General features: G+C 51.6%; 1 protein-coding gene across 5 annotated transcripts in view; it reads left to right on the forward strand.

The window, feature by feature from the left end:
* Positions 1-24,971, forward strand: part of Shank3 (SH3 and multiple ankyrin repeat domains 3) — a 60,803-nt gene that overhangs the window by 27,060 nt on the left and 8,772 nt on the right. For 4 of the 5 annotated variants that reach the window (XM_051160213.1, XM_051160216.1, XM_051160217.1 and 1 more), the window contains exons 13-21: positions 5,580-5,655; positions 5,882-5,964; positions 6,344-6,468; positions 6,565-6,697; positions 7,652-7,732; positions 13,009-13,032; positions 17,319-17,449; positions 18,001-18,085; positions 21,913-24,169. In XM_051160213.1, the coding sequence (XP_051016170.1) occupies positions 5,580-5,655; positions 5,882-5,964; positions 6,344-6,468; positions 6,565-6,697; positions 7,652-7,732; positions 13,009-13,032; positions 17,319-17,449; positions 18,001-18,085; positions 21,913-24,169 (2,995 nt within the window). The remainder of the gene's footprint in view (positions 1-5,579; positions 5,656-5,881; positions 5,965-6,343; positions 6,469-6,564; positions 6,698-7,651; positions 7,733-13,008; positions 13,033-17,318; positions 17,450-18,000; positions 18,086-21,912; positions 24,170-24,971) is intronic. The other variant, XM_051160214.1, reaches the window with a different exon arrangement.

A 24,971-nucleotide genomic window follows, 5' to 3' on the forward strand; every position in this document is an offset into this window, starting at 1 on the left:
GCACATAAGTAAGGAGGTCAATGTGAAAAAAAAAAAAGAGGCGTTTTTCCAAAGTGGACAGATTGTCCAAGTGGGCAGAGCAGGAGGCATGGGCCGGCTAAGAGGAAATGAGGCCAGTTGGGCCCCAAGGAGTGGTTCAGGGTATCCTGGGGTTGGTGTGGTCCAAGGGCAGCTGATGAAAGATGCCCTTGTTCTTACAAGGGTGTGAGGTGAGGGCTGCCAAGCAACGGTGGTCCAACCTTGCTGAATGCTGAATGCTGATCCTGTTAGGTGCTGGTGAAGACAGTGGCCAGTCCTCTGGAGTCCCCTGTGTGGGCTGGTGATATGTCATTGAGCCCTCAGATACCTTGGGAGGCCACAAGATCGATGATATTATTTCCAGCCCACAGAGTGGGTAGGGCAAGTGAACTCCTCCCGAGTGATGATCTGGGGGCGATTATAGTGGTATGTCTGGATCAGGGTACTTGTCTCTCTCTCTCTCTCTGTACCTAGGTACAACCCTAGGTTGTGGCCTCTACCCTGAGTTGGCAGCTTCCCAGGGGAGGTCACAAACTTGGGGCCAGGAACCTTGGTTCTGTGTCAGACTCGGTGGATGCCTAGGTTATACAGAAGCTCTAGGTGTCTGGCTTTCTTACATTGCCTGGCTTACCCCCTGCCCTGCCGTGATGGCTTTACTGGTGGCTGGATGTATGGGAGGAATAGTTCCACTTGTTCACTGCCTGCGGGGAGTTAGAGCACGGCATCCAGGTGGAGATGATTTCAGAGTGGTAAGCCCTTGTTTCAGAGTAAAGGGCAAGGGGGAGGGGCTGCACACCTGTTGAATCGGAGCTAGCCTCGCGCTTTCACATGAAGATGGGGATGAGGTTCTGAGAACTGCGGAGCCAGGAACATTTGGACCCTTGTTCTGAAGGTGAGGAAGGAGAAGAGTTTTGAGTTGGAGCCAGAATCCAAGAGGAGCAGATGTTTGTCAGTTTTGCCTCCAGCTGGACTTTGTGCTTGCTGTCGGTGGGTATGGCAAGCGTACCCCTCGGGCCTTAGGCCATTAGGAGTAGGAGATCCAGAGTTAGAGTTAGCCTGAGGAAGCCAAAGAGGGCTTCAGAGCAAAGGTGGTGTTTAGGTTGAATTCTCTGTGTAGTTTGTGGATGGGTCCCTCATGTTTATAGGGGTCCAACACAGTATTCTGGAACTGTAGCCATTGCCCGTTTCTGCATTTGAGCCGTGCCAGACGTGATTTTAGCATTTTTATATGAATGAAGTTGTGGACGTAAGCCTAGGAATCCTGGGGGTGGGGTGGGGTGGGTGGGGCCAGCGGCTAGGACGTGTCTGGGATGTCATGAGCCACAAGGGGCAGGAACGTTTGTTGTTTTTTGTTTTGCTGTGTAAGCAGTTAGCTTTGTGAGGATTGGCAGAACCGGGGCGCGTGAGCCTAGTTGTCTGTCCTTGGGGTCAAGGTAAGGAATAGTCTTGCAGTAGGAGCTGACCAAGCAGATATTTTAGGGGCAAAGCAGAGAGGTGTGTAGGGTGTGTCAAGGTCACAGTAAAAGGAGAGGATCACAGAGCAGCCGATATGAGAGTCATGGAGCTTTCTAGCAACTAACAGGACTCCTTAACAGGGCCACTGCTACCATAGATGACACGGGGGAGTGGGCTTTAAAGGTACCTAGGTGGATGGGAATTACATATGATGAGGGCCCTACTGTGGCTGGATAGGAGCAGCAGTGTGCTCCCTCTGACCTCAGCTGCAGTGCCCGTCCTGCTGCTCCGAGCGGAACTTCTTGCCTGGGCCTCAGGCTGGGTTTTGTCACTGAGCTGAGAGCATCCTAGCAACAAGAACCTGCTTCCAACAATGCCCCTTACCCCCAAACTCTGATTCACGAACCAGAGTGGGAACGAAGGAGGGCACAGGTCCTCCTGGTCATTAACCAAGCAGAGAGGTTAGCTTCCTGCAGCACTGTAGCAGGTTGAGGAATGCTGAGAGTCGGTGATGCTGAGGGCCGTTAGTGCAAGAGTCTCAAGGCCTAACATGCCTTCCCATACTGTCTGTCTTCTCTTTTCTAGAATGTTCCATTTGGGAGCTGGTGCTGGGCAAATTACTTTCAGCTGGCTTTCTTGTGTGTGATTAATAAAACCAGAACATGAATTTGTGTTATATAATAAATTGTTTGTTTGGTTGTGAACAGTTTAAAACCAAGAGGCTTTGAAATAGGACCTGACCAGGATAGGGCTGCTTCACCGGGCATATCTTTTAGGGTCAGGATTAAGATCTGGGTAGGGCAGAGCAGAAAGGTGAGTAGGGTGAGCCAAGGTCACGACGGTGGTGTGGTGGAACTGGAGGCTTCCTGTCAACTGCAGGGCTCCCAGACACGGTTCAGCTAGCATGGCATCTATGTGCCTGGGCCAAGGATATACAGGAGAGTCGGAGGTATCTGAGGCCCCAGTTGCTTCACCTGCACTAGTCTTGGGAATGGGTGGCAAGTGCACGTTTGTCACTTAGTCAGGATAGGACAAATGGAAAGGAGTAAGTAAACAAGTTGATAACAGGCTACTAGAACCTAGTGGCCTCCCAACATGACATTTCCGACTGTGAAAAGAGAGGTTTAGCTGTAACCGTTAACTTATTCAGAGTCTCACACAAAGTGCTTGGGACCTAAAGTCTGGACTAGTACTTTTTCTTTTCCTTTTCCTTTTGGTTTTTCGAGTCAGAGTTTTTTTTTTTTTTTTTCTGTGTAACCTTGGCTGTCCTGGACTGACTTTGTAGACCAGGCTGGCCTCGAACTCACAGAGATTGGCCTGCCTCTGCCTCCGCCTCCCTGAGTGCTAGGATCACAGGTATGCACCGCCTCGACCGGTTTAGTACTTTTCTTGATAGCCATGTCATTAGATGTAAAGGTCATCTAACCATTGCTCCATTCCTGTCTGTGTCCATCTGTTGTTTAACTCACTTACTCATTCTTTTACTCACCCACTGATCCAGCAACCTACCCAGTCCACCAGCTTTCCCTTTTTCCACCCACAGATCCCATCCATCCATCTATCCATCCATGCATCATCCATCTATCCATCCATCCATCTGTCTATTCATCCATCCATCCATCATCCATTCATCCTTCTATCCATAATCCATCCATCCATCAGCCATCCATCATCCATCCATCCATCATCCATCTGTCTATCCATCCATCCATGCATCATCCATCCATCCATCCATCCATGCATCATCCATCTATCCATCCATCACATCCATTCACCTTCTATCCAGTCATCCGTCATCCACAATCCATCCATCCATCCATCATCCATCCATCATCCATCATCCATCCATTCATCATCCATCCTCATCTCCATTATCCATCCATCCATCATCCATCCATCCATCATCCATCCATCCATTCCATCCATCTCCATCCATCATCATCCCATCCATCCAGCAATCATCCATCCATCCATCCATCCATCCATCATCATCCATCCATCCATCCATCATCCAGCATCATCCATCCATATCCATCAATCCACCATTCATCCATACATCATACCATCAATCATAAATCATCATCCATCATCCATCCATCCTTCTATCCACGCATCCATCCATCCATTTACTCATGTATCTATATATTTTTGGGACCATCCCTATATTCCCCCAAACCTTCAACAACCCATTCATTCATGTAAACATTTACTTTTTGGGTTATCTTCTGTCCTTTCCTATAGTCACCCGTCACTCACCTAGCCAGTTGTGGTTCCATCTGTTACATGCCAGGGACCACAGGGGCAATTACATCTGGTCTTTTGCTTTAGCTCATAGTTACTGAGAAGACAAGCCATTAAAAAAAAAAGTATCTTTTTGCTGGATATGGTAGCACATGCCTGTAACCCTAGCACATATCCCAAGTTCAAGGCTCAGGCTGTATCTAGTGAAATCTTGTCTCAAAAAAAAAAAGAAAAAGAAAAAGAAAAAAAAAAAAGTCAAAGCAGGGTGCTGTCGAACTCTGGTGCCCAGCACCTATATGGTTATTTATAACTCCCACTCTTGAGAGTCCAGCTCCCTCTTCGGGCCTCTCTGAATGCACCAGGCATGCACGTGGCACACATATATACATGCAGGGAAATACAAAATAAAAACAAGTAAAATTAAAGAAAAAACTGAAAACAATACAGAACCTAACCCCCCCAAACAAAACAAAACAAAACAAACAAACAAAAAAAACAAAAAACAAAACAAAACAAACAAAAACAAAACAAACAAACAAAAAAAAACCCAACCAAACAAAACCAAACAAAACCAAAAAAACCAAAACAACAACAACAACAACAACAACAACAACAAAAAAAAACCCCAAAACAAAACCAAAACCAAAAAAACCATAGGTTCCCTCTGATCTCATTTTCTGTCAGTGTGCCTTGCTCTGCTCCTACTGTATGCTTCACAACGTTCCTGTCCTTCTTTGCCTGGGCTGCCTCACCCCCAGAAGCCCTGTGCCCTCATACCTACAGGGTTCTTCCTGGACTGTCTGAACCTTTGTTCAGCTCTTCTTTCTGGTGAAGCCTTTACTCTCCCTAGAACTGTACTTTTTACACCCTTCTCTTGCTTGCTTTTCTCCTGTTAGCTAGCATTTTATATTTATTGCTTGTTTATTCCATTTCCCAGATTAGCTTATTAACTCCTCAGAGGCAGAGACTTTGCTCCGTCCTAAAATAAACAGTGCCTGCCTGGTAGGTAGTAGAAGCTTAGTGAATGGTTGTTGAAGTGGGGGAGGGGGGGGGGGAAAGTCTTGAGAAGTGCTACAGCTAGAGAGAACTAAGGAGGGAGGTGCGGAAGGATGGGATTGAAAACAGTGGTGGTGCCATCTTGAGGCCTTCTGAGGCACTACAAGTGGGAGCCCGAGGAGCCATTCTGAAACTTAAGGGCTGGTTGTAGATTGAACCTTTTAAGTGAGGTTCAGCAGGAGGTGCAGCCAGGGTAGGCACTCAGCTTTCTGTAATCTCTTTCCTCATCCCTTGGATTTTCGAACCTGTTTGTTGTGAGGAACTCAGTGGACATGCCGTGGTGCTTCCACACTGGTGCACACGGGCTGATAGTACAGGCACCTGCGTGTGCATGAGCTCAACATTTGTACACACTCTGGGTTACACAAACAATTTTTTTTTCATCATTAAAACTGGGCTTAGATACAGATGACAGACGTGGCTCTCACTTGACACACATAAGCACCAACAAAGCTTTTATGCCTGACCATGAGGTCGACACACACATACTCTCAGGTCTAAGGCTTGCAGAGGGGAGCACCCTGGCTTTGTATGGCTTTCTGTGTCTAGCGGGATGTTAATTAGGGAAAGATGAACAGGGCAGCTTTTCCCCTTGGGCCATAACTCCCAGAGGCCAGATTCCTTGTGTGGTACCTGAGCTTTCTTACCGTAGCACTTTTGGGCTCTGAGTTTAAAGATTTGCCCCCATCCCACCCCCACTTCCATCTAGGCCTGCGAGTGTGCGGGACAGAGGCTTATCAGCGCAGTTGGGGGAAATTCAGCTGGGTGGTGGGCCGTGACCGTTTCTTAGCCCTTGATGCTCCCTCCAGAAACCCGAGAGGACCGGACGAAGCGTCTTTTCCGCCACTACACTGTGGGTTCCTACGACAGCCTTACTTCACACAGGTACTGGCAGGAGTGTGGACGCACAGTGACACTAGCTGGGCCTATTATATCCGATGAAAGGGGAGGTCAGGCTACGGGGGTGGGAGGCATGGCAAGGAGTAGGTGGTTAGCTACCTCTGTCTTTGCCACTCCAAGTTGTCTTGTGCGTGTGGGACCCTGGAGGGTCAGCTTGACCTGCAGGGCTTCCTGTGCACTGCCCCCACTCAACCTTGCATTCCTCTGGCAGTGATTACGTCATTGACGACAAGGTGGCTATCCTGCAGAAACGGGACCATGAAGGCTTTGGCTTTGTTCTCCGGGGAGCCAAAGGTAACGGGTGTGGATTTTGGGGGGGGGGGTGCTGCGTTGCTGGTGATGTTGTCTGTGCCCTCCTTATTGCCCCTCCCCCCCTTCAAAACACATTCCTCTTTGGTTGTATGTCTTGGTTTGGAATGTCCCAGTGCAAGGTAGTACGTTTCCCTTTTTAGAGCCTTCCATTTCCTTTAGATCTTTTTGGTAAAGGTAAATGGGGAGGGGGCACTTCACGGAGGGATGTAGACTGGCTTTGGGGGTCCCCACCTGCTGCCTACCCCAGCCCAGGTTGCTATGCCTTAGTAGTCAGTTACCTCGAGCTGGCTGCCGTGGCTCCGTGGAGCTCCCTGACATGGTCTGTGCTTGTGAGTGTCTTTTTACCTTGCTCTCCCCGCAGCAGAGACCCCCATTGAGGAGTTTACGCCCACACCTGCCTTCCCTGCACTCCAATACCTTGAGTCTGTAGATGTGGAAGGTGTGGCCTGGAGGGCTGGGCTTCGGACTGGGGACTTCCTCATCGAGGTGAGGCCCATCCTGACCCCTGCCCAGCACGAGGGGAGGGGGACTCATACCTGAGTGGACCCCTGGGTACACTACCTAGCCGCCTGTCTATCCCAGGTGAATGGAGTGAACGTCGTAAAGGTCGGACACAAGCAAGTGGTGGCTCTCATACGTCAGGGTGGCAACCGCCTGGTCATGAAGGTCGTGTCTGTGACCAGGAAACCAGAAGAGGATGGTGCTCGGCGCAGAGGTAAGGGCTCAGATTGCTGGCCTCCTGGAGTCTACCCTGGGTACTTGACCCTCTAGCCCTTTGACTTCACGCCCACATCCCTCTCCCCATTGTGGATCCTACACTGCTGACATCACATTCCTGCCTGAGATGAGATAAAAACACCCTTACTATTTGCTGCACAAGTCCTTGGTGTTAGATGCTTGACCCCTGACCAGACCTCTGACCCCTGACCCTAGATTCCCCCTCCTCAGATCCCTGTCCCCTCCTTCTATGAATCCCCCCCCCCCCCAGCCCTGGTGTGGCAGAGCCCTCCTTCCCGACGCCAGCAGCTGCCTGGAGGCCGGGTTGTCATGGCAACTGTGAGGTTGACGCTGCTGCTGCTGCTGCTTATTGTGCAGGGAAGGGGGAGGCGGCACCTGAGGGAAGAGGAAAAGCGTCTTCTCCCCGCGCCCGACGCCAAAGACGCGGCACAGCCTGGGCCTAAGAGGCTTTGCCGCTGGCCCGGCCCAGGTGTGCGGCTTGCCAGGCCACACTGTGGTCTCACCAAGAGCAGTGATGCCTGGCCCTAGGGTGCTTTAGGCAGAAGGAGGTAGTCTGGCAGGAGATCCACCCAGCCCCCATGGGTGGTGCCCACTCACTGGGGCCTTGGAGCCCGTAGGGTGGATGTTCGGATCCGAGCCAGCTAGCACCCTAATGTTTGCTGGTGCTCTTACTACCATTTGAGGCCTTGGCCCTGGGCATCTTAAGGGCCCTAGGGGCCCAACCGCCCTGGCTCCACTGCTCCCTCAGCTTCTCACGCCATGAAGAAGTTTGCATCTAGCCGCAGCCTGAATAAAATCTTGGCACAGTGTGACTCGTCTTCAAGGGAATACGAGGAGATCCAGGCAGTGGAGCGGAAGTGGCACTTGCACCTGGCCACACCGCGCCGCCTGCTGCTAGACAGGAGGGCCAAGGCCTCCCTCTTCTTTGCAGCCCCGCCACCCCCAAAGAGGGCCCCCAGTACCACGCTGACCCTGCGCTCCAAGTCCATGACGGCTGAGCTCGAGGAACTCGGTGAGCATTGCAGGTGGATGGCGGGTGGGGTGGGTGGTCTGTGATGGGCTGGCCAAAGTGGGGTGGATACGGAAAGTTCGGGAAAGAACTGGTAGAAGGAAGGAAGAACAGAGGGACTCAGAGACCGGTTAGCAGTTAGGGTAGGACTGGAGTGATGGGGAAACTGGGTAGCTGTGGGTGACGGATGGGATGGCAGGTGAGGAGACTGAGGACTCAGGGCATCATGAGGAGATGGAGATGGGCTGGGACAGTGAGGACAGATGGCTGGGGAATGAGGTCTGGCCCTGTAGCATGCCCGTGTGCATGCACATGCATGCGTGTGTGTGAGTGCTGTCCTTGGTTCTGTGCTTTTCCACTAAGACTTGGCTCTTGCACTTCAACTTAGCTGGCAAAGAGCAGGGGTAGAGCAACCTCGAGTCCGCTCCTGGGTCTGCCGGGCATGAGCTGGGTCACCTTTGTGTTTATTTTACTCGGTTGGTACCTGTTCACTTATCTGCCAAGTTAGTCTACCGAGAGCGCCTCTAAATGCAGAGAGGGGATGGGGCCTTGTGAACTGCTGGAGGCGGACAAAAGTATGTCAGGCTTTGATGGATACAGTCCCAGGCTGACTATGAGCAGCCTCATTGTGGGCATGTCCTGATATACATGACCCCATGTTGACGTGTGACAGTTGCCAGCTTTATTATGGCCGTGCTCCGTATGCACAACACAGCCTCTCCGCATGTGCACATGTATGGTAGTTACCAGCCTTGTTACAGGCTTGTCTCATGTACATGGCTACGATGTTCTGACACGTATAAAAGCATCCGGCGTCGTCATGGACATGTCCCCTGTACATGACCACCACATCACGACAAGTATAGCAGTTACCAGCCTTGTCATGGGCACGTCCCATACGCGTGACATATTTTGACACATATGCCAGTTAACCTTGTCATGGGCATGTCTCATATTCACAGCCATGTCCTGACATGTGACATTTACCAGCCTCGTCATAGGTACGTCCTATATGCATGATCGAGTCTTGACACATAGGACTGTTACCAGTTTCATCATAGGCATGTTGCTGTATGTGATTTTATTGTCATTGTGGGCATGTGCTAATATATTTGACTGCTAAGAGCCTTATTGTGGGTGCATCCTAACTGCCAATGGTCTTGTGATAGGCATACGCCAATCCTTGTGACAGATGGATACACACTTTTCTTCTGTGGTCTGAGCCCAGTCTTAATCCCAGATTTTCCCCCTGACTTCAGTCATAAAAGGAAACCCTTATCCTGCCTTGCAGAACTATCCCTGCCTTTGTTTATGGACTCAGTGCTGGCCATGTCCTTGCCATAGGCTGAGCTGCCACATTCCCAGCAGGTACCTTGGCTGAAGTTTGGTTTAGTTTGGAAAACAGTTACTAAGATGGAAGGGGCTGACATGGTCAGGATTTTCCATGATAAAACTGGATAAAAATAAACAAAAACTGCAGCAATTACAGAGGAGGAGCCTCCTGGTTTAAAAAAAAAAAAAAAAAAATAAAAAGTAGGAAATCAAAGCCAGACAAATGGGAAACTGGTGCTCCAGGTTCTTTTTTCTTTTTTCTTTCTTTCTTTCCTTTCCTTTCTTTTTTTTTTTTTTTTTTGTTTTTCAAGACAAGGTTTCACTTATAGCCCAGGCTCCAGGCTGTCCTGGATTCTCTTTGTAGACCAGGCTGGCCTTGAACTCACAGAGATCTGCCTGCCTCTTCTTTCCGAGTGCTGGGACTAAAGGTGTGTGTCACCATGCCCTGCCCAGAGGTTGTCAAGGGTGCTGTGTTCTGAAGCTCCTACAAGGCTAAAAGATGTGCTGTGGACTTGGGAAAGCCAGGAGCACCCACTGCCACTGGGTTTAGCCTAAGGAGACTAGAGGGGCTAGAATGGTGGCTCAGCACTCAGGAGCACTTGTCACTCTTGCAGAGGTCCCAGGTTTGGTTCCCAGGCTCTTAACCATCTGTAACTCCAGTTCTAGCGGATCCAACCCCTCTCACATGTGGAGGCTCCAGGTGTGAGCATGGTGCACATTGATACATGCAGACAAAACCATTGAAATCTTTAAAAAAAAAATACCACCAACAACAACAAAACTTTTTTTTTTAAGAACTGGAAATAAGAACATAATAGTAAAGTAAAAGGTGTCAGTTACTGATAAACCTTATTGATGTGGCTTATTTGGAGCAGGTCTCAGCTGCCATGCAAGGGGGAGGGAAAGAGAGAAAGGGGGAAAGAAAGGCAGAGAGAGAGAGAGACAGACAGACAGACAGACAGACAGACAGACGGAGAATATGACAGAAGAGAGAAAGGAACCAAAATGTCTGGATTATATAGTGAAGGGGGAGAGGAAGCCCCTGGCCTTGGATTGGAAAGTTCAGAGTAGAGTGTAGGGTATGCCAACCATGGCCTGCAGCGGGTAGGGACCAAGGGATGCTGGGAGAAGCCCAATAATTATTATAAACGCAAGAAACTAGTAGAATTAATGAAATTAACAGGGTAAGAGGAACAACAGTAACTTTGCTTGGAAAGACTTTTAACCTTATTGAAGCAAACAAACAAACAGCACAGAGAAGAGCCTGTGGCTAGGATGCACAGTATATAGGACTCACTTAAAAACACAGCAGTGAGCGAGACCAACCTGAGACCACAGAAGCTGATGAGGTGGACACCAGTGACCAGTTAGTGGACATGAGGACCAGTGAGGAGACCTCAGGATCTACTTGATAGGAATTCCAGAGGAAAATAATAGAACGGCTAAGGATTTCCCAAAAGTAAGGAGAAAGCTGGGTGTGGTGGCGCATGCCATTAATCCCAGCACTCCGGAGGCAGAGGCAGGCAGATCGCTGTGAGTTCGAGGCCAGCCTGGTCTACAAAGCGAGTCCAGGACAGCCAAGGCTACACAGAGAAACCCTGTCTTGAAAAAAACACCCCCCCCCCAAAAGTAAGCAGAAAGGTAAGCCTCCAGTCTGAAGAAGTATGTCTCAAATAAATATGGGCTATCTGAGTAAAACTTTAGAATACCATAGACAAGCAGGAAAAAAAAAAAAAAAAAAAAAAAAAACTTTAAAAATACCAGAGCCAGTAGAGGGAGCCAGCTGGCTTGGCAATGAGTGATAGTTTGACTTCAGACTTTCATCAGCTGTGATGGAAAGCAGAAGATGGTGAAAAAAAAAATGGGGTGAAGATGCCTCCCCATCTAATTGCACATCCTAGCCAAACTTGTTGACTAGGGTGAGCAGAGATACCAGCAGACTTCTGGCTCTAGGGTCTAAACTAAGCCAGGTCAGCCATAGAGAACAGACTTGTGCACGGATCAATAAACCAATACTGTAGACAGCTGGATTCGATCGGACCTTTGCGCATAGTCCTGCAGTCTCTTGCTAGAAGCTGCTCCGCAACCGGCTCAGATGGGCCCTTCCTACCTCTCACAAAGAGGCGTTATTTATCCTGAGCCTGGAGACGGTCCGTCGCTGTGAGAGTGGAAGAAGAGCTCCTCCTGGCTATGGGGAGCAGAAGAATTGCATCCTCCTGTCTGCTCCGGAAGTAAGCTGCGCTGACACAAAGACAATTTGGGAGGTCACCTGGTCCTTCTGGGAGTTCTGCCTGATTTGAGGACGACAGGACCAACGTAGAGTTCTAGTACCCAACAGAACATCCCACAAGCCAGTGCTTGTTCTGTTTGCTTGAGACAGGATCGTTCTGCAGTCTAGCTGTATTCTGCGTTCTCTAGGTGCTGTTGAACTGCCGATGCCTAATGGAGTTCTGGGATTGCAGGCATGCGTTCCCACGTGTTTTGTGTCTTTGAAAGGTAGAAATAAGATACGTTGAGTTGAGGTGGGGTGGGGGTGGGTAGGTGCCAGGGTTGAGGCTTGTGCTGTGTAGGGGATGGGACAAGGCAATGTTGGAGAAAGAAGAGGGAACGGTCCCTGGGACCTAAGGGAGTGAGCAGAGGCTGACCCAAGTTAAAGAAGCTAATTACATACAATGAAAGTGGCGGCGTGTGGCAGAAATCAGTGGGAGAATCTCGTTGTGTCGCACACACCTGCCACTTAGGAGGTTGAGGCAGGAGGATTGCTGTTGAGTTCTGAGCCTGTCTGGTCTACAGAGTGAGTTCAAGGTCAGTCTGGCCTAGGTTGCAGGACTGTATCCTAAAAAAAAAAAAAAAAAAAAAAAAAAGGGTTGTTCCTAAGAGATGGGAGAGGGGGCCTGGAGAGATGGCTTCAGTGGTTAAGAGCACTGTCTGCTCTTCCAAAGGACCCGGGTTCAATTCCCAGCATCCACATGGCAGCTCACAACTGTCTGTCATTCCTGTTCCAATGGCTCTGATAACCTCACACCAATGTACATAAAAATGAGAGGGGGGTGGGGGGAGGAGAGGGTAGAAGCACAGAGACCCCATCTTCTCTCTCTTTCTAGCCTGGGGCTCCTTTACCAGGTATACACAAGCTCAGCTTGAATCAGGGACATGGGTTAATGGAGTCCCATGTCAGGGACCTAGTGTGGCCAGGTGGTCTTATTCATTCATTTAGGTGAAATTAAGACAGACCTCCCTTAATTTCTGGGTTCTTCTTTTTGTGATAAGAGGTCAGGGCAGGTCCCTACTATTGCCTTAGTCTAGAGTTTTTTGGTTTTCTTTTTTTTTTTTTTTTTTTTTTTTAACAAATATGTATCCTGCTTGCTGCTACAAACCTGCTTTGGGATATGGAGGTGCATTATCAGTGGTGGAGTGCTTGCCCATCATGTTTCAGGCCCTGAGTTCCATCTGCAGTACTGTAAAAGCAAACCAAACCAAAAAAAAAGAAAAGAAAAGAAAAAAAAAATCTCAGTACAGAAGGCTCATAGGTGACCACCTTGGTTAATAGTGGACTCTGACCTTTATTTTTTTTTTATAGTTACATCTTTGTTCTGAACAAATACTTGGCTGCCCCAAGTACAGCTTAATTGTGCACATCTCCGTGTGCGCACATGTGCACGTTTGTGTGTGTGTGTATGTGCATGCATGTGAGTGTACACGTGCACACAGTGTATATTCTTGCTTTTGCTTGTTTTCTTCCAGAGATTTAGAGTGTTGGTAGGCTTGTGCTCCTGGTTTGACGAGGTATAGGTGGGGAAAAGACCTGTGGGGCCCGGTTGTTGAGGAGGTGGGGGCGGCGGGGGGTGGGGGGAAGCAAGGTGCAGAAACCATCGTACAGAATGGCCCAGGTTCCGTGCACTAAAATCTTCCCCTTAACTCCCTTTGCTCTGTTTTTCGATTCTAAGCTTCCATTCGGAGAAGAAAAGGGGGTAAGTTCCGCTGTCGTATTTATAGGCCTGGCTTGCCTGTCTTTACCAAGGGCTGCAGTCCAAGCCAGAGTGGTCTGGGATCTGGCACACTCTCCTGTTCCTGCTTAGGGATCTGGTAGGGACACGGTGAAGGACCTTGGAAGGATACATGAAGGGTTCCTAGGGGTATCGTTGGGATTACTAGGGAGTGCAGCCATAGCCCTTGTGGATCCAGATGAGCTGGGTTGGGTGTGTGTGTTTGAGACCTATGAAGAGACTCTGGTGGGGAGGAGGTGGGAGAACTTTTGGTGGGGGCCCCTGCAAGTGTCGTGGCCTGGAATTGGGGAGGGGATGGTCTGTGAGGGTCAGGCCACAGAGCTTAGGGGAGCCAGGTGCCTGGGCTGTACTGGGATGCTTGTATCCGGGTGTTTGGCTCTGCCCTGTGCTTTATCTTGTGTTCTTTCCTTTGCCTAAGCCAACATCACGCTTGTGAGTTGTAGAATTGAGCCCAGAGCAGAGCTGTTTCAGGTAGGGGTTTGAATCTGATGGGAAGGGAGCTGGACTTCCCCCACTCAGAAACCCCCAGGCTGTTGACTTCACTGTCCCACTCTTCGGGGTCCACCCCTGTGTCCTCTGAAACTCTTTCTCTTGTGACTTGTGTGTCCAGCATGGCTGCAGGGGACATGGTGTCCATGTGGGGCCAGAGACACCAGGGTGTAGGCTGGGTAGTGAGGTCTAGCATCTGTGGAAGTCTTCCTTGGCTTCTGCTGCATCCTCTGCCTTTTGAGTGGACAGGAGTCAGGCTCAGATACTCCCACAGCCCAGGGCGTGCGGATTTACGCACTCACCCCCCACCCCTGCCACCTCTGATGCACTGGCCTTTGCCTGGGCAGAAAGACTCTCCTTAGCTCTCAAGCTCCCGCTCCCCAGTTTCCCTAAGATCTGTATTCTAGCTCTGTAGTCGTAGGGCTCCCAGGATGCTAGGCTGTGGTCATCATGCCTTTCTTCCAGACAAATGGCTGATTTGTCACTTCTGCAGGCTCTTCTTTTCAACCCTGCCTGGGTTCCCAACACACTCTACCCTGCATCCAGATGGCCCCTTGCAAGGCTGGCGGGAATGCCTATACTCGGTTCATAAGGGATTTTTATTCCATTTAAAAAAAAATATCTAAAATAATTTAGGATTATGTTTTTCTAATTTTGTTGTGGATTTATGTTGGGGAAAAGTATTCGATTTTTCATATATAGAATTCTTAAAATTTTATTTAATTTAAATAATTTATGTGCATTGGTGTGAGGGTGTCAGATTTTGGAGTTACAGACAGTTGTAAGCTGCCATGTGAGTGCTGGGAATTGAACTCAGGTCCTTTGGAAGTGCAGGCAATGTTCTTAACCACTGAGCCATCTCTCCAGCCCCCCCCCCCCCGCCCATATATAGAATTCTTAAATTCTTCCTTGTGGAAATAATTCTTGTTTGGCCTCAATACTTTTGCAACACAACCCTAAACAGTTGCTTTGTTAAACTTCGTGTGTAAGCTGCTTGCATCTCTTTGAATGGGTACTTTTGGATTCTCTTCACACATTCTCTTAAGTCCGTGGCTCAGGTGACAGTGTGCCTTGGTAGGAAACGTCGCTACTGTGTCATGGACTTCTCCTTTTCCTTCTGTCTACTTCTGCAGTTTCTGGATGGTGTAAGGGCCTGTGGTTTGGGGCAGTGCTCTTTTTGCATCATTTTTTGTTCCTGGGAAAACAGGAGGACAATGATAGGATATTGTGGTTGCTATGGTAGCCCATGTAAAACTTGGGCACATACTGTATATCACCAAGGGCTTGGCCAGGGTAACGTTTTCACACTTCAAAAGCAAGTTACTCATCTCACTTACAAAGACAAGTCAGAAGGCCTTTTGCGTCTGTAGCTCCTGTGCTGCTCCTGTGCTGTTACCTGGTGGTGCTGGACGTCATGATTGTGCCCTACAAATTTCTCTCCAGTGGGAGTGTGTTTTGCTGGCAAAGTACTGTGTCGTCAGGGCAGAAACTGGACAGTGTATTCTCTTTCTGAGGAACCCACGAATTGTTGGGGACATTAAGGTAAATGTCCTGGCTGTGTCCTCAGTGTCTGCATCGCCCAGCCTGGTCTTCGTTGGCCAGCATGGTGTACATTGGCCAGCATGGTTGTGGGCTTCTTTGTGCTAATTTCCCTTAGACCTATATGGCATAGATGTGGTTTATGACTGTTCTGTTAGGTGAAGGCACCAGCTTTTAGAGGTAGCCATCTGTAGAGTCAGTGTACAAGGTGAGGTGGGGGTGGGGGTCTCGATATGCTACTTAATATGATAGCCTCAGGAGTTCTCTTTCCTCTACACAGCAACTGTTAAGTCACATAGAAACAGTAGGTGCTGGTGAGCAGCTGGAGGGTGGGTTTGCAAAGAATAGGAGATCTCCAGGCTGACCGGAGAGGTTCTTCAGCAGTGGCGCTTTAAGTGGAAAGGTGTCTAGGACAGGCGTCCCCTGACGGTGGGCCCAACCTTCAAGAGTTGAATATAGTCTGGGGACAGGCGGAGCCTGAGGCTGCCGAGTGAGAAGGTTAGTGCAGCAGCCAGGCAGACAAAAGCACCACCTCTGACCTCTAGAGTATACCTGAGCACTGACCCTGAGTGGACCTGAAAAGGGTTATGTAACCACCTCAGACAGCCTTTAGACACTTTAAAGGTTTCCAGAACCCTTCCTCCTTCTGGAACCGGTTCCCCTGGTAGTTCAGTCTGACCCCACAGAATGGGGTTACGGGGAGAGGGGGTGTTCAGCTATGGTTCCCGCTGCCATGGTAGAGGACAGTGAGGTAAAAAGGTTGAGGAAGGAAGGGCTTATTTGCTTGCCAATTTGGGGAGCGTGATGAAGACGTGAACATTCTTGCTAAGCTCAGTTTTGTTTTGTTTTTTTTTCCTTTTTAAGCTCAGAAAATGGTGCCACTGGATTTTAGGGTGGGCCTTCCCACATCAGTTAACATAGTCAGGATAACTCCCCCCCCACCCCCCGAGGTGTGTCTGGAGGCTGGTCTCCTAGGTGATTGAATTCTGTGTCAGGTTGACAACGGTGCCATCATACACTGTGTGCTGCCACGCTGGATTCTGTACATCTTTTTTTCTTTTTTTGGATAAGCAAAAGTACCACTTTTTCTTTTGAGGGGAGTGTGTGGTGTGTTTAAGTACGTGTGTGTGTGTGTGTGTGTGTGTGTGTGTGTGTGTGTACACGTGTGTGTGTGCGCCTGTCCATGCATGCACACAGGTCAGAGGTCTACCTCCTGAGTGTCTTCCTTGATCGGTCTCCATCTTACTCTTTGAGACAGGTTCTCTCACTGAATCCAGGCCTTCCCATGTTGACTAGACTGGCCCCCCAGTGAGTCCGTAGGACTCATCTGTCTCTGCTTCCTAGTGCTGCGGTTACAGGCATATGCTCTCATGCTCAGCTTTTTATGTGGGTGTTGGGAGTCTGAACTCAGGTCTTCATGCTGTGCAGCAAGAACTTTACTCACGGAACCATCTCCACAGCCCCCCAAAGTCCCATTTTAAAAACAGTAACTTTAATAATAAAAAAAAAAATGACTACACAAAGCTTTTCATTTTATAACGGATGTGACAAGGCTATGCCCAGGGCCCCCTGGTGCCTCTCAACCAAGCCCTTTTTAGGCATCACCCTTAAAAGGATCTGAAGTCTGAGGAGTTTGGGTAGGCTTTCAGAAAGGAGATTCCTTTCCACATGACACCTATTTCTCTTCTTTCCTTACCTCCCGCCCCATTGGATCTGCCTTTCAGGGTGAGCGAGGAGGAAGGAGCTGTGTCCTCCTATCTTGTATTGAATAACTCTTAGGTTCCTCAGCCCATTTTGTTCCTAGGAAATACTGCCCCTCTGACTGTTCATTCCTTGGTTACCATCTTATTCACCCATTTAGCGTCTCGTTAGTATCTGTCCCTGTGTTGAGAAAAGGCACTGGGCAAAAGGGAGAGGTGAGAAAGTGAGGGAAATGGATCTGAGTGGTCTGCCCTCCTGTGGTCGGTCATTGTCATCATTCCAAACGATCACAGAGATACCCAGGGTCTTCTTCAGGACAGAGCTTGGCTGGTACAGGAACTGGGTCTTGGAGTCTGAGGGGTCATTGATGGGATGTAAAATCTAGGGTCTCAGGAACTGAGAGACCTCGGGGTGGGTTAGGGTGTATCGGCCCTGCTAGTGCCTTGATGCTGGCATTGGTGGGTGTGGTAGTGAGGCCAAGGCGGCCCTGGGGCTGACGTGGCACCTCTTTGGTTGTGCAGAGAAGTTGGATGAGATCCTGGCAGTTGCTGCGGAGCCGACACTGAGGCCAGACATTGCAGATGCTGACTCCAGGGCAGCCACGGTCAAGCAGCGGCCGACCAGCCGGAGGATTACCCCTGCCGAGATCAGCGTAAGCCAGCCTTGGGCCAGGGCTCTGGGATGGTCAGGTCCGGGCCTGGGGATCAGAGGGTCATGCGCCTCTCTTTTGAGGTAAGAGTTCTTTATTTGGATCCTTTCTCCAGAGGAGGGGGAGCTCTCCGTGGCCTCCCTGGGAGACATTTGGGAACCATCTCAGCCCGTAGAACGGCCGCAGTTCAGCTCCCTTCTATGGTTGCAGCTTTTAGTGTCTCTGACCTTAGTCAGATTCTGTGTTCCTCTGGGACTACAAGGATCCATAAGTTGGCTGAGCTTATGGTACAGCGCACCTCGGTTCAGAAGGCATTCATAACCCACTGGGCACCCCTGGATTCTTTCTCCCTCTCTTTTCAGACTATGCCCAGGGTCTGTGCTTACTTTTTATTCTGTGTTCATTTCACTACCCATACAGTGCAGGCCCCAACTTGAGCACGGGGTACCAGTGCCTTTGGGGTGTCCTGGTCTAGCTTAGGATGGGTGGGGCTGGATGGAGAACTGGGTGCTCCAGAGCCCTGGAACTTCCATGTTCCTCCCTGACCCCCACAGTCATTGTTTGAGCGCCAGGGCCTCCCGGGCCCAGAGAAGCTGCCGGGCTCTCTGCGGAAGGGGATTCCACGGACCAAATCTGTAGGTATGGCTGGGCTGAGGGACCGCTTGGGGTTAGGGATGGCTGGGCTGGGGTGGGTGGATTCAGGGTTGCAGGACCCCAACTCTCTCTGCCGAAGTTCAAGGACACCATTTTGTTTATGGGTCCAAGTCTGCTCTTCTACCCAGAGATGTGCCGTGGGAAGACACCTTTGAAATTCTTTTCCCAGTCTGCCACTCTCCCACCCATGGATACCCCTTAGTCCTTTTCTGCCCGTCCGTCACTTCTGCCTTGCACAGATAACAATTGTCACCAGCACAGCTCGCTCCCGTCTTGTTGGCCAGAGTGCAGGTCTAGTCTCTCAGCCTAAAATTAGTCTCTCCTTGAACCTGCTCCATCACTCCAGGTAGCATCCTCTCCCCGTCTCTTCATGGTCAGATCCGAAAGGTCACCCGAGATCGCTCTCACCCCCATATGCTCATGAATTTGAAGTAGCTGGGTCTCTCTATAGCCAGAGTGAAGCTGCTCCCGCTAGGGTCAGCAGTAGCCTCAGGGAATTTCCCCCTGGCAGACACTACTGGCCTTTCTCTTCACTGGCCCCAGTTGGCATTTGATTGTTTGTTCTTTGTTTTTTGCTAGTATCTTGGGGGTGAGTTTCTTGCTTTCTCCTCCTTTCTTGGCTGCGTTCGTTCAGCCTATCCAAATGTAGGTCAACTCAAGGCTGCGTCCTCGGCCTCCTTTCCTTCTCCACTGTCACACAGTGGAGGTTTGTCTTTCCCCGGCTGCCACTGTACTCCACACTTGGTTATCTGTTCTGATCTCTAACAAGCCCTGTCTACTTGGTGTTTTCCAGGCATTTAGTCTTCTTGACATATTGACCCATGTGTCCGTCCGCTTGTCCACATAGCCCCTCCCCATCTTTCCCACATTAGAGTACACTCCTGCTCAGCCCAGTTACAGGCTAGTCTTGAGGTGCTTGTATGCACACTGGGTCATTTAATATCTACGGCAACCATATTGGGAGAGGGGACAATCAGTTATTCTACTTGAGGGTTAAAATGGCTTTCCCAGCATCACACAGCTGCCCTGCTTATACTAACTCCTATTCATTTTTAAGCCAAACCAGCTAGCCAAACTCTGATTGTGCTTGTTACCCATCCTGGGATTCCTGCTTACTATAAGCTGGGCCTGGGTCTCAGTTAGAAGGTGACATGTCTACAGTTACAATGTGGGTGTCAAGGTATACATATAAATGGAGACTGGTCCAGACACCACGCAGGAACATTAGCATTTACACTTAGAATAATGGGGCAAGCAGAAGTTTCCTGGGGATTGTAGGGCAAATGCCGCACAGAGGCCAGTGTGTGTAAAAAGCACAGGCGTGTATATGGGAGGGCTCTTCATGGGCTGACAGTGAGGATTTCTCTAAGTGGGGGAGGGGGCGGTGGTGGAGAAGGGCAGCTAGTTAGAATGCAGTTCTAACTGCTTTCGGCTCTCCCGAGCACTCCAGGCAACCCCCCTGGCACCTTTATTTTCTGCCTCACCTGCCTTGTAACTGTTTAGCGCAGGCTTGTCCTGCACCTGGCCCGCACCTAGCCCCTACCTCTGGCAAAGGAAGCTTTCTGTAGCATGTTTACCCCTCGATATCCCTCCAGCTGGTGCTGTGTGGGCTCCTGTTTGTCACAGGGTCCCCAGAGCAACAGCCCTGTCCTGCTTCATCTGGGGTGTCTGTTGCTGCCTTTCTGCGACATGAGCCTTCCCACACTTACTCTGATCTGTCTGCCCTCGCTCTTCCTGGATGGTCTTTCCCTAGGGCTGACTGCTAGAGCCTGTAGCCCCAGACATCGTTGTGTGGGCCTCAGGCTCCCCGGCAAGCATGCCAGCTCCTCCCTTCTGGATGCAGCTGACCAGTGGGCTAGCAGGTACCCAGCCTCAGTTCCTCCCAGTTGTCAGCCAGAGCGTTGGCTGAGTTGTCAGGCTCCTTGGCCTCCCACCTCAGGTTCCGGCTGTATGTCCCTGGGCATGGGAGACAACTAACTCTTGGCACTCCAGAACTTTATAGCTTGTAAACATAGATACAGCCAGTAAGGAGCTCAGGATCCTCTTGGGACATTGCTGCAGCCGTTGTAACAGCCTCTCCATCCACGCTGTTGTTTTGAGCACACATTGAGTACCCAGGAAACAATCCTGCTGCAGACTGGTGGTAGGGAGGGTCTTTCTTTAGTCTGCTGTCAGCACAGACCCCTATTCCGTGCGAGGCAGGTGACTTTTTTTTTTTTTTTTAATCTTTTTAAAACCTTCAGGCAGAACCTACCATGCCATTTGTATTAAATTCCACCCCCTCTTTCATTGTCATCCATCATTCCTACCTGCTGTAACCTTGAGGTCTATGTGAGTTCTTCCTACATAGCTCCACCTGGCACACGGGCTTGGGGATGTTCAGGACATGCTTGTGTGCTGTGCAGGAACGGCATCAAGAGGAGGGCCCAAGGTCAGCTAGGCAGACCTTGAGATACCAGGGATGACCTCGGGCATCTTCTTTTGGTGTTGTTACCTGCAGCTGTGAGTTGTAAACTGTAAATAACCCTGTGACAGGGAAAGTAAGGTCCTGTGATGAAGCAGACTCCCAGAGGTGACTTGTATGTAGGAAGCTGGAATTCAAGGCCAAGTTTGCAACAAACCAACCCTGGTTAGTCCTGAGGCAACGGAGCCAGAGACGTAGCGCGCCACTACCAAGCCTGTCTGTCTTCTTAGGTCGGGGTGCCTCGTGCTTCCGAGCCTCACTGTATAGAGCTCTGCGTGGGGCGGGGGTGGGGGGATTGTCTCTATTGTGTCTGAGATGATACAGGAGGCTTCTGTAAGGATCTAGCCTAGTGACACCTCTAGACGAGAGCATGGGGTTTGTTTTTAGTGACCGACCCCATGAGACATGCCCAGATGGGGCTCACACCTTGCCTTGGGGTAACACAAGATGGGGGTAACGCTGGAGCATGCCCTGGGTGTTTGCCCTTCGATTTCAGCTTAGCGTACCCATCCACTCTTCTTTCCATCGGCCTACTCAGGCTTTCTAGATGTTAGCCTCTGGCGAGGATACCGTCTTCCTAGTATCCGGCAGGCCTGTCCGTGAGTATATCTCCAAGGAACCACTGAGGCTTATTTCCCAGCCTCCTCCTCCTCTGGCCGTCGGTGCCAGGTCTTCCAGATGCACGGGTCCATTACTGCTACCCTGTGTTCCTCATTGACTTCTGGCTTTGAGCATATGATAGGAAGTGTCCCTTCTGACCACTTCTCTTCTCATCTCTGGTTGCCATCAGGGTTTCTGTTGACTGCTCCTTGAATGTTTCTGAGTTGCTTTGCTCATCCTTGCGTGGGAAACCCCTAACCAACCCTTAGGTGCTCTCCAACGGCTCTAGGGTGGGGGGGGGGCTACCTATACCCTTCTGGTGTCTTCTCATGGACTGCCCCATACCCACCGGGGTTGAGGAGATCTTGGCCTCAGTCCAGGCAGTCAGAGTTTGGGTCCTGTCCCAGATGCTCTGCTGGAACAGCCCTCTACACCGTGGGTGTGTGTGTGGGGGTTCCTCCTGGACCCTTCATCAGAGCTTTCCCTGCCTGCACAGGACTTGGCATGGAAGTGTGTGTGTGTGTGTGTGTGTGTGTGTGTGTGTGTGTGTGTGTGTGTGTTCCCGTCCTGCTTAGAGCACTTGCTCTCTCCCTTGGCCTTTCATGGGTCTGGGTCCCATCTTCCTTGGTGGGGCTGTGGCTACTCTGGGGGGAGGAGGCAAGATAGGACTAGCCATTGGCTCTGGGTCCAGAGAGGCCTTTCAGTGGCCAACGTCCTTGCCAGACTTACCTGGCTCCTCCATCCCCAGGGGAGGATGAGAAGCTGGCATCCCTATTGGAAGGGCGCTTTCCACGCAGCACATCAATGCAGGACACAGCACGTGAAGGCCGTGGCATTCCGCCCCCACCGCAGACCGCCCCGCCACCCCCACCCGCGCCCTACTACTTCGACTCTGGGCCGCCCCCGACCTTCTCACCGCCGCCACCGCCAGGGCGGGCCTATGACACTGTGCGCTCCAGCTTCAAGCCAGGCCTAGAGGCTCGCCTGGGTGCGGGGGCCGCTGGCCTGTATGATTCTGGCACGCCTCTAGGCCCGCTGCCCTACCCAGAGCGTCAGAAGCGCGCGCGCTCCATGATCATCTTGCAAGACTCGGCACCAGAGGTGGGCGATGTTCCCCGGCCTGCACCATCAGCCACACCGCCTGAGCGCCCTAAGCGTCGGCCTCGGCCGTCAGGCCCTGATAGTCCCTATGCCAACCTGGGCGCCTTCAGTGCCAGCCTCTTTGCTCCGTCGAAACCACAGCGCCGCAAGAGCCCGCTGGTGAAGCAGCTTCAGGTGGAGGACGCTCAGGAGCGCGCAGCCCTAGCCGTGGGCAGCCCAGGCCCAGTAGGTGGAAGCTTTGCACGAGAACCGTCCCCGACGCACCGAGGGCCCCGGCCGGGTGGCCTTGACTACGGCTCCGGAGAAGGCCTGGGGCTCACCTTTGGCGGCCCCGGCCCTGGCCCCGGCAAGGAGCGGCGCCTGGAGGAGAGACGCCGGTCTACTGTGTTCCTGTCTGTGGGTGCCATCGAGGGCAGCCCTCCCAGCGCGGATCTGCCATCCCTACAGCCCTCCCGCTCCATTGATGAGCGCCTCCTGGGGACAGGCCCCACCACTGGCCGAGATTTGCTGCTCCCCTCCCCTGTCTCTGCTCTGAAGCCATTGGTCAGTGGCCCCAGCCTTGGGCCCTCAGGCTCCACTTTCATCCACCCTCTCACTGGCAAACCCTTAGATCCTAGCTCACCCTTAGCTCTTGCTCTGGCTGCCCGAGAGCGGGCTCTGGCTTCGCAAACACCTTCCCGGTCCCCTACACCTGTGCACAGCCCTGATGCTGACCGCCCTGGGCCCCTCTTCGTGGATGTGCAAACCAGAGACTCCGAGCGAGGGCCTTTGGCCTCCCCAGCCTTCTCCCCTCGGAGCCCGGCCTGGATTCCAGTGCCTGCTCGTAGAGAGGCAGAGAAGCCCCCTCGGGAAGAGCGGAAGTCACCGGAGGACAAGAAATCCATGATCCTCAGCGTCTTGGACACATCCTTGCAGCGGCCAGCTGGCCTCATTGTTGTACATGCCACCAGCAATGGACAGGAGCCCAGCAGGCTGGGAGCTGAAGAGGAGCGCCCCGGTACCCCGGAGCTGGCCCCAGCCCCCATGCAGGCAACAGCTGTGGCGGAGCCCATGCCAAGTCCCCGGGCCCAGCCCCCTGGCAGCATCCCAGCAGATCCCGGGCCAGGCCAAGGCAGCTCAGAGGAAGAGCCAGAGCTGGTATTTGCTGTGAACCTGCCACCTGCTCAGCTGTCCTCCAGCGACGAGGAGACCAGGGAGGAGCTGGCCCGCATTGGGCTAGTGCCACCCCCTGAAGAGTTTGCCAATGGGATCCTGCTGTCCACCCCACCTCCTGGACCGGGCCCCTTGCCCACCACGGTACCCAGCCCGGCCTCAGGGAAGCCCAGCAGCGAGCTGCCCCCTGCCCCTGAGTCTGCAGCTGACTCTGGAGTAGAGGAGGCGGACACTCGAAGCTCCAGCGATCCCCATCTGGAGACCACAAGCACCATTTCCACAGTGTCCAGCATGTCCACTCTGAGCTCGGAGAGTGGGGAACTCACTGACACCCACACCTCCTTTGCCGATGGACACACTTTTCTACTCGAGAAGCCACCAGTGCCTCCCAAGCCCAAGCTCAAGTCCCCGCTGGGGAAGGGGCCGGTGACCTTCAGGGACCCTCTGCTGAAGCAATCCTCGGACAGTGAGCTCATGGCCCAGCAGCACCATGCTGCCTCTACTGGGTTGGCTTCTGCTGTTGGGCCTGCCCGCCCTCGCTACCTCTTCCAGAGAAGGTCCAAGCTATGGGGGGACCCCGTGGAGAGTCGGGGGCTCCCCGGGCCTGAAGATGACAAACCAACTGTGATCAGCGAGCTCAGTTCCCGCCTGCAGCAGCTGAATAAAGACACACGCTCCTTGGGGGAGGAACCAGTTGGTGGCCTGGGCAGCCTGCTGGACCCTGCTAAGAAGTCACCCATTGCAGCAGCTCGGTGAGCAGGGTGATGTGGGGAGGGGCCGGTCCCCCTGTCCTCTGTTCCTTTTGTTCATCTATAGATTTCCCTCTGTTCTTCCTCATTCTGTCCCATCTCTCACCTGTCCATGGCACGGCTCGCCTTTCCCACCTTTTTCATCTTTGTCTGGTTTTGCTTTGCGGTCTGAGATAGAGGGGCTCTTTAGTATAGCTGCTCTCGGCATCCCTTTTGGGGCAGGCAGTGGGCCTGGGTACCTAGGAGACCCAGGTGCGTCATGAGACCTCCCAGGACTTGCTACAGGCTCGCATCCTTCGTCTCTCACCTCTGGCCTCCATCCAACTCAAGCTGCCGCGGCCTTAGTTAAGGATCTTCTTACGCTGTGCTCTGGAGCTGTCCCTTCCCTCTTAGCAGTTGTTTGGCCCCGTGTCTGCTGCCCCATGGCTCCATTTTGGTTCTTTCTGAAAACCACATATGACTGGTGTCACTTCCTGTGGAGCAGCCTCCTGCCTTTGCTTTCTTTTCAGGCCAGAGTACACTGGTTCCTTTTCTTTAGGGACTTGGTACAAATTTCTTATGTTCTGCCCTAGAAACATCTGTGCTATGGCACCTCTTAGGATCCTTCAATGCGTTGAAAAAGAGTTGGAAATCACCTATTTCTTTCACCTATCTTTCCTGCCTGGTCCTGTTTGCTCCTCCCCCAATGGTGATGGGGTTGGGGGAGGTGCGGAACCGGTCTGGGTGCTGCTAAGGTTGCTGCATTTTGTAGGTAGAAGCTGCCAGAGCCCTGGTTTGATCCCTCTGGGACCCTCCCATGTGGACT

This window comes from Acomys russatus, chromosome 17 (assembly GCF_903995435.1).
Source record: "Acomys russatus chromosome 17, mAcoRus1.1, whole genome shotgun sequence".
In the NCBI taxonomy this organism is placed as follows: domain Eukaryota; kingdom Metazoa; phylum Chordata; class Mammalia; order Rodentia; family Muridae; genus Acomys; species Acomys russatus.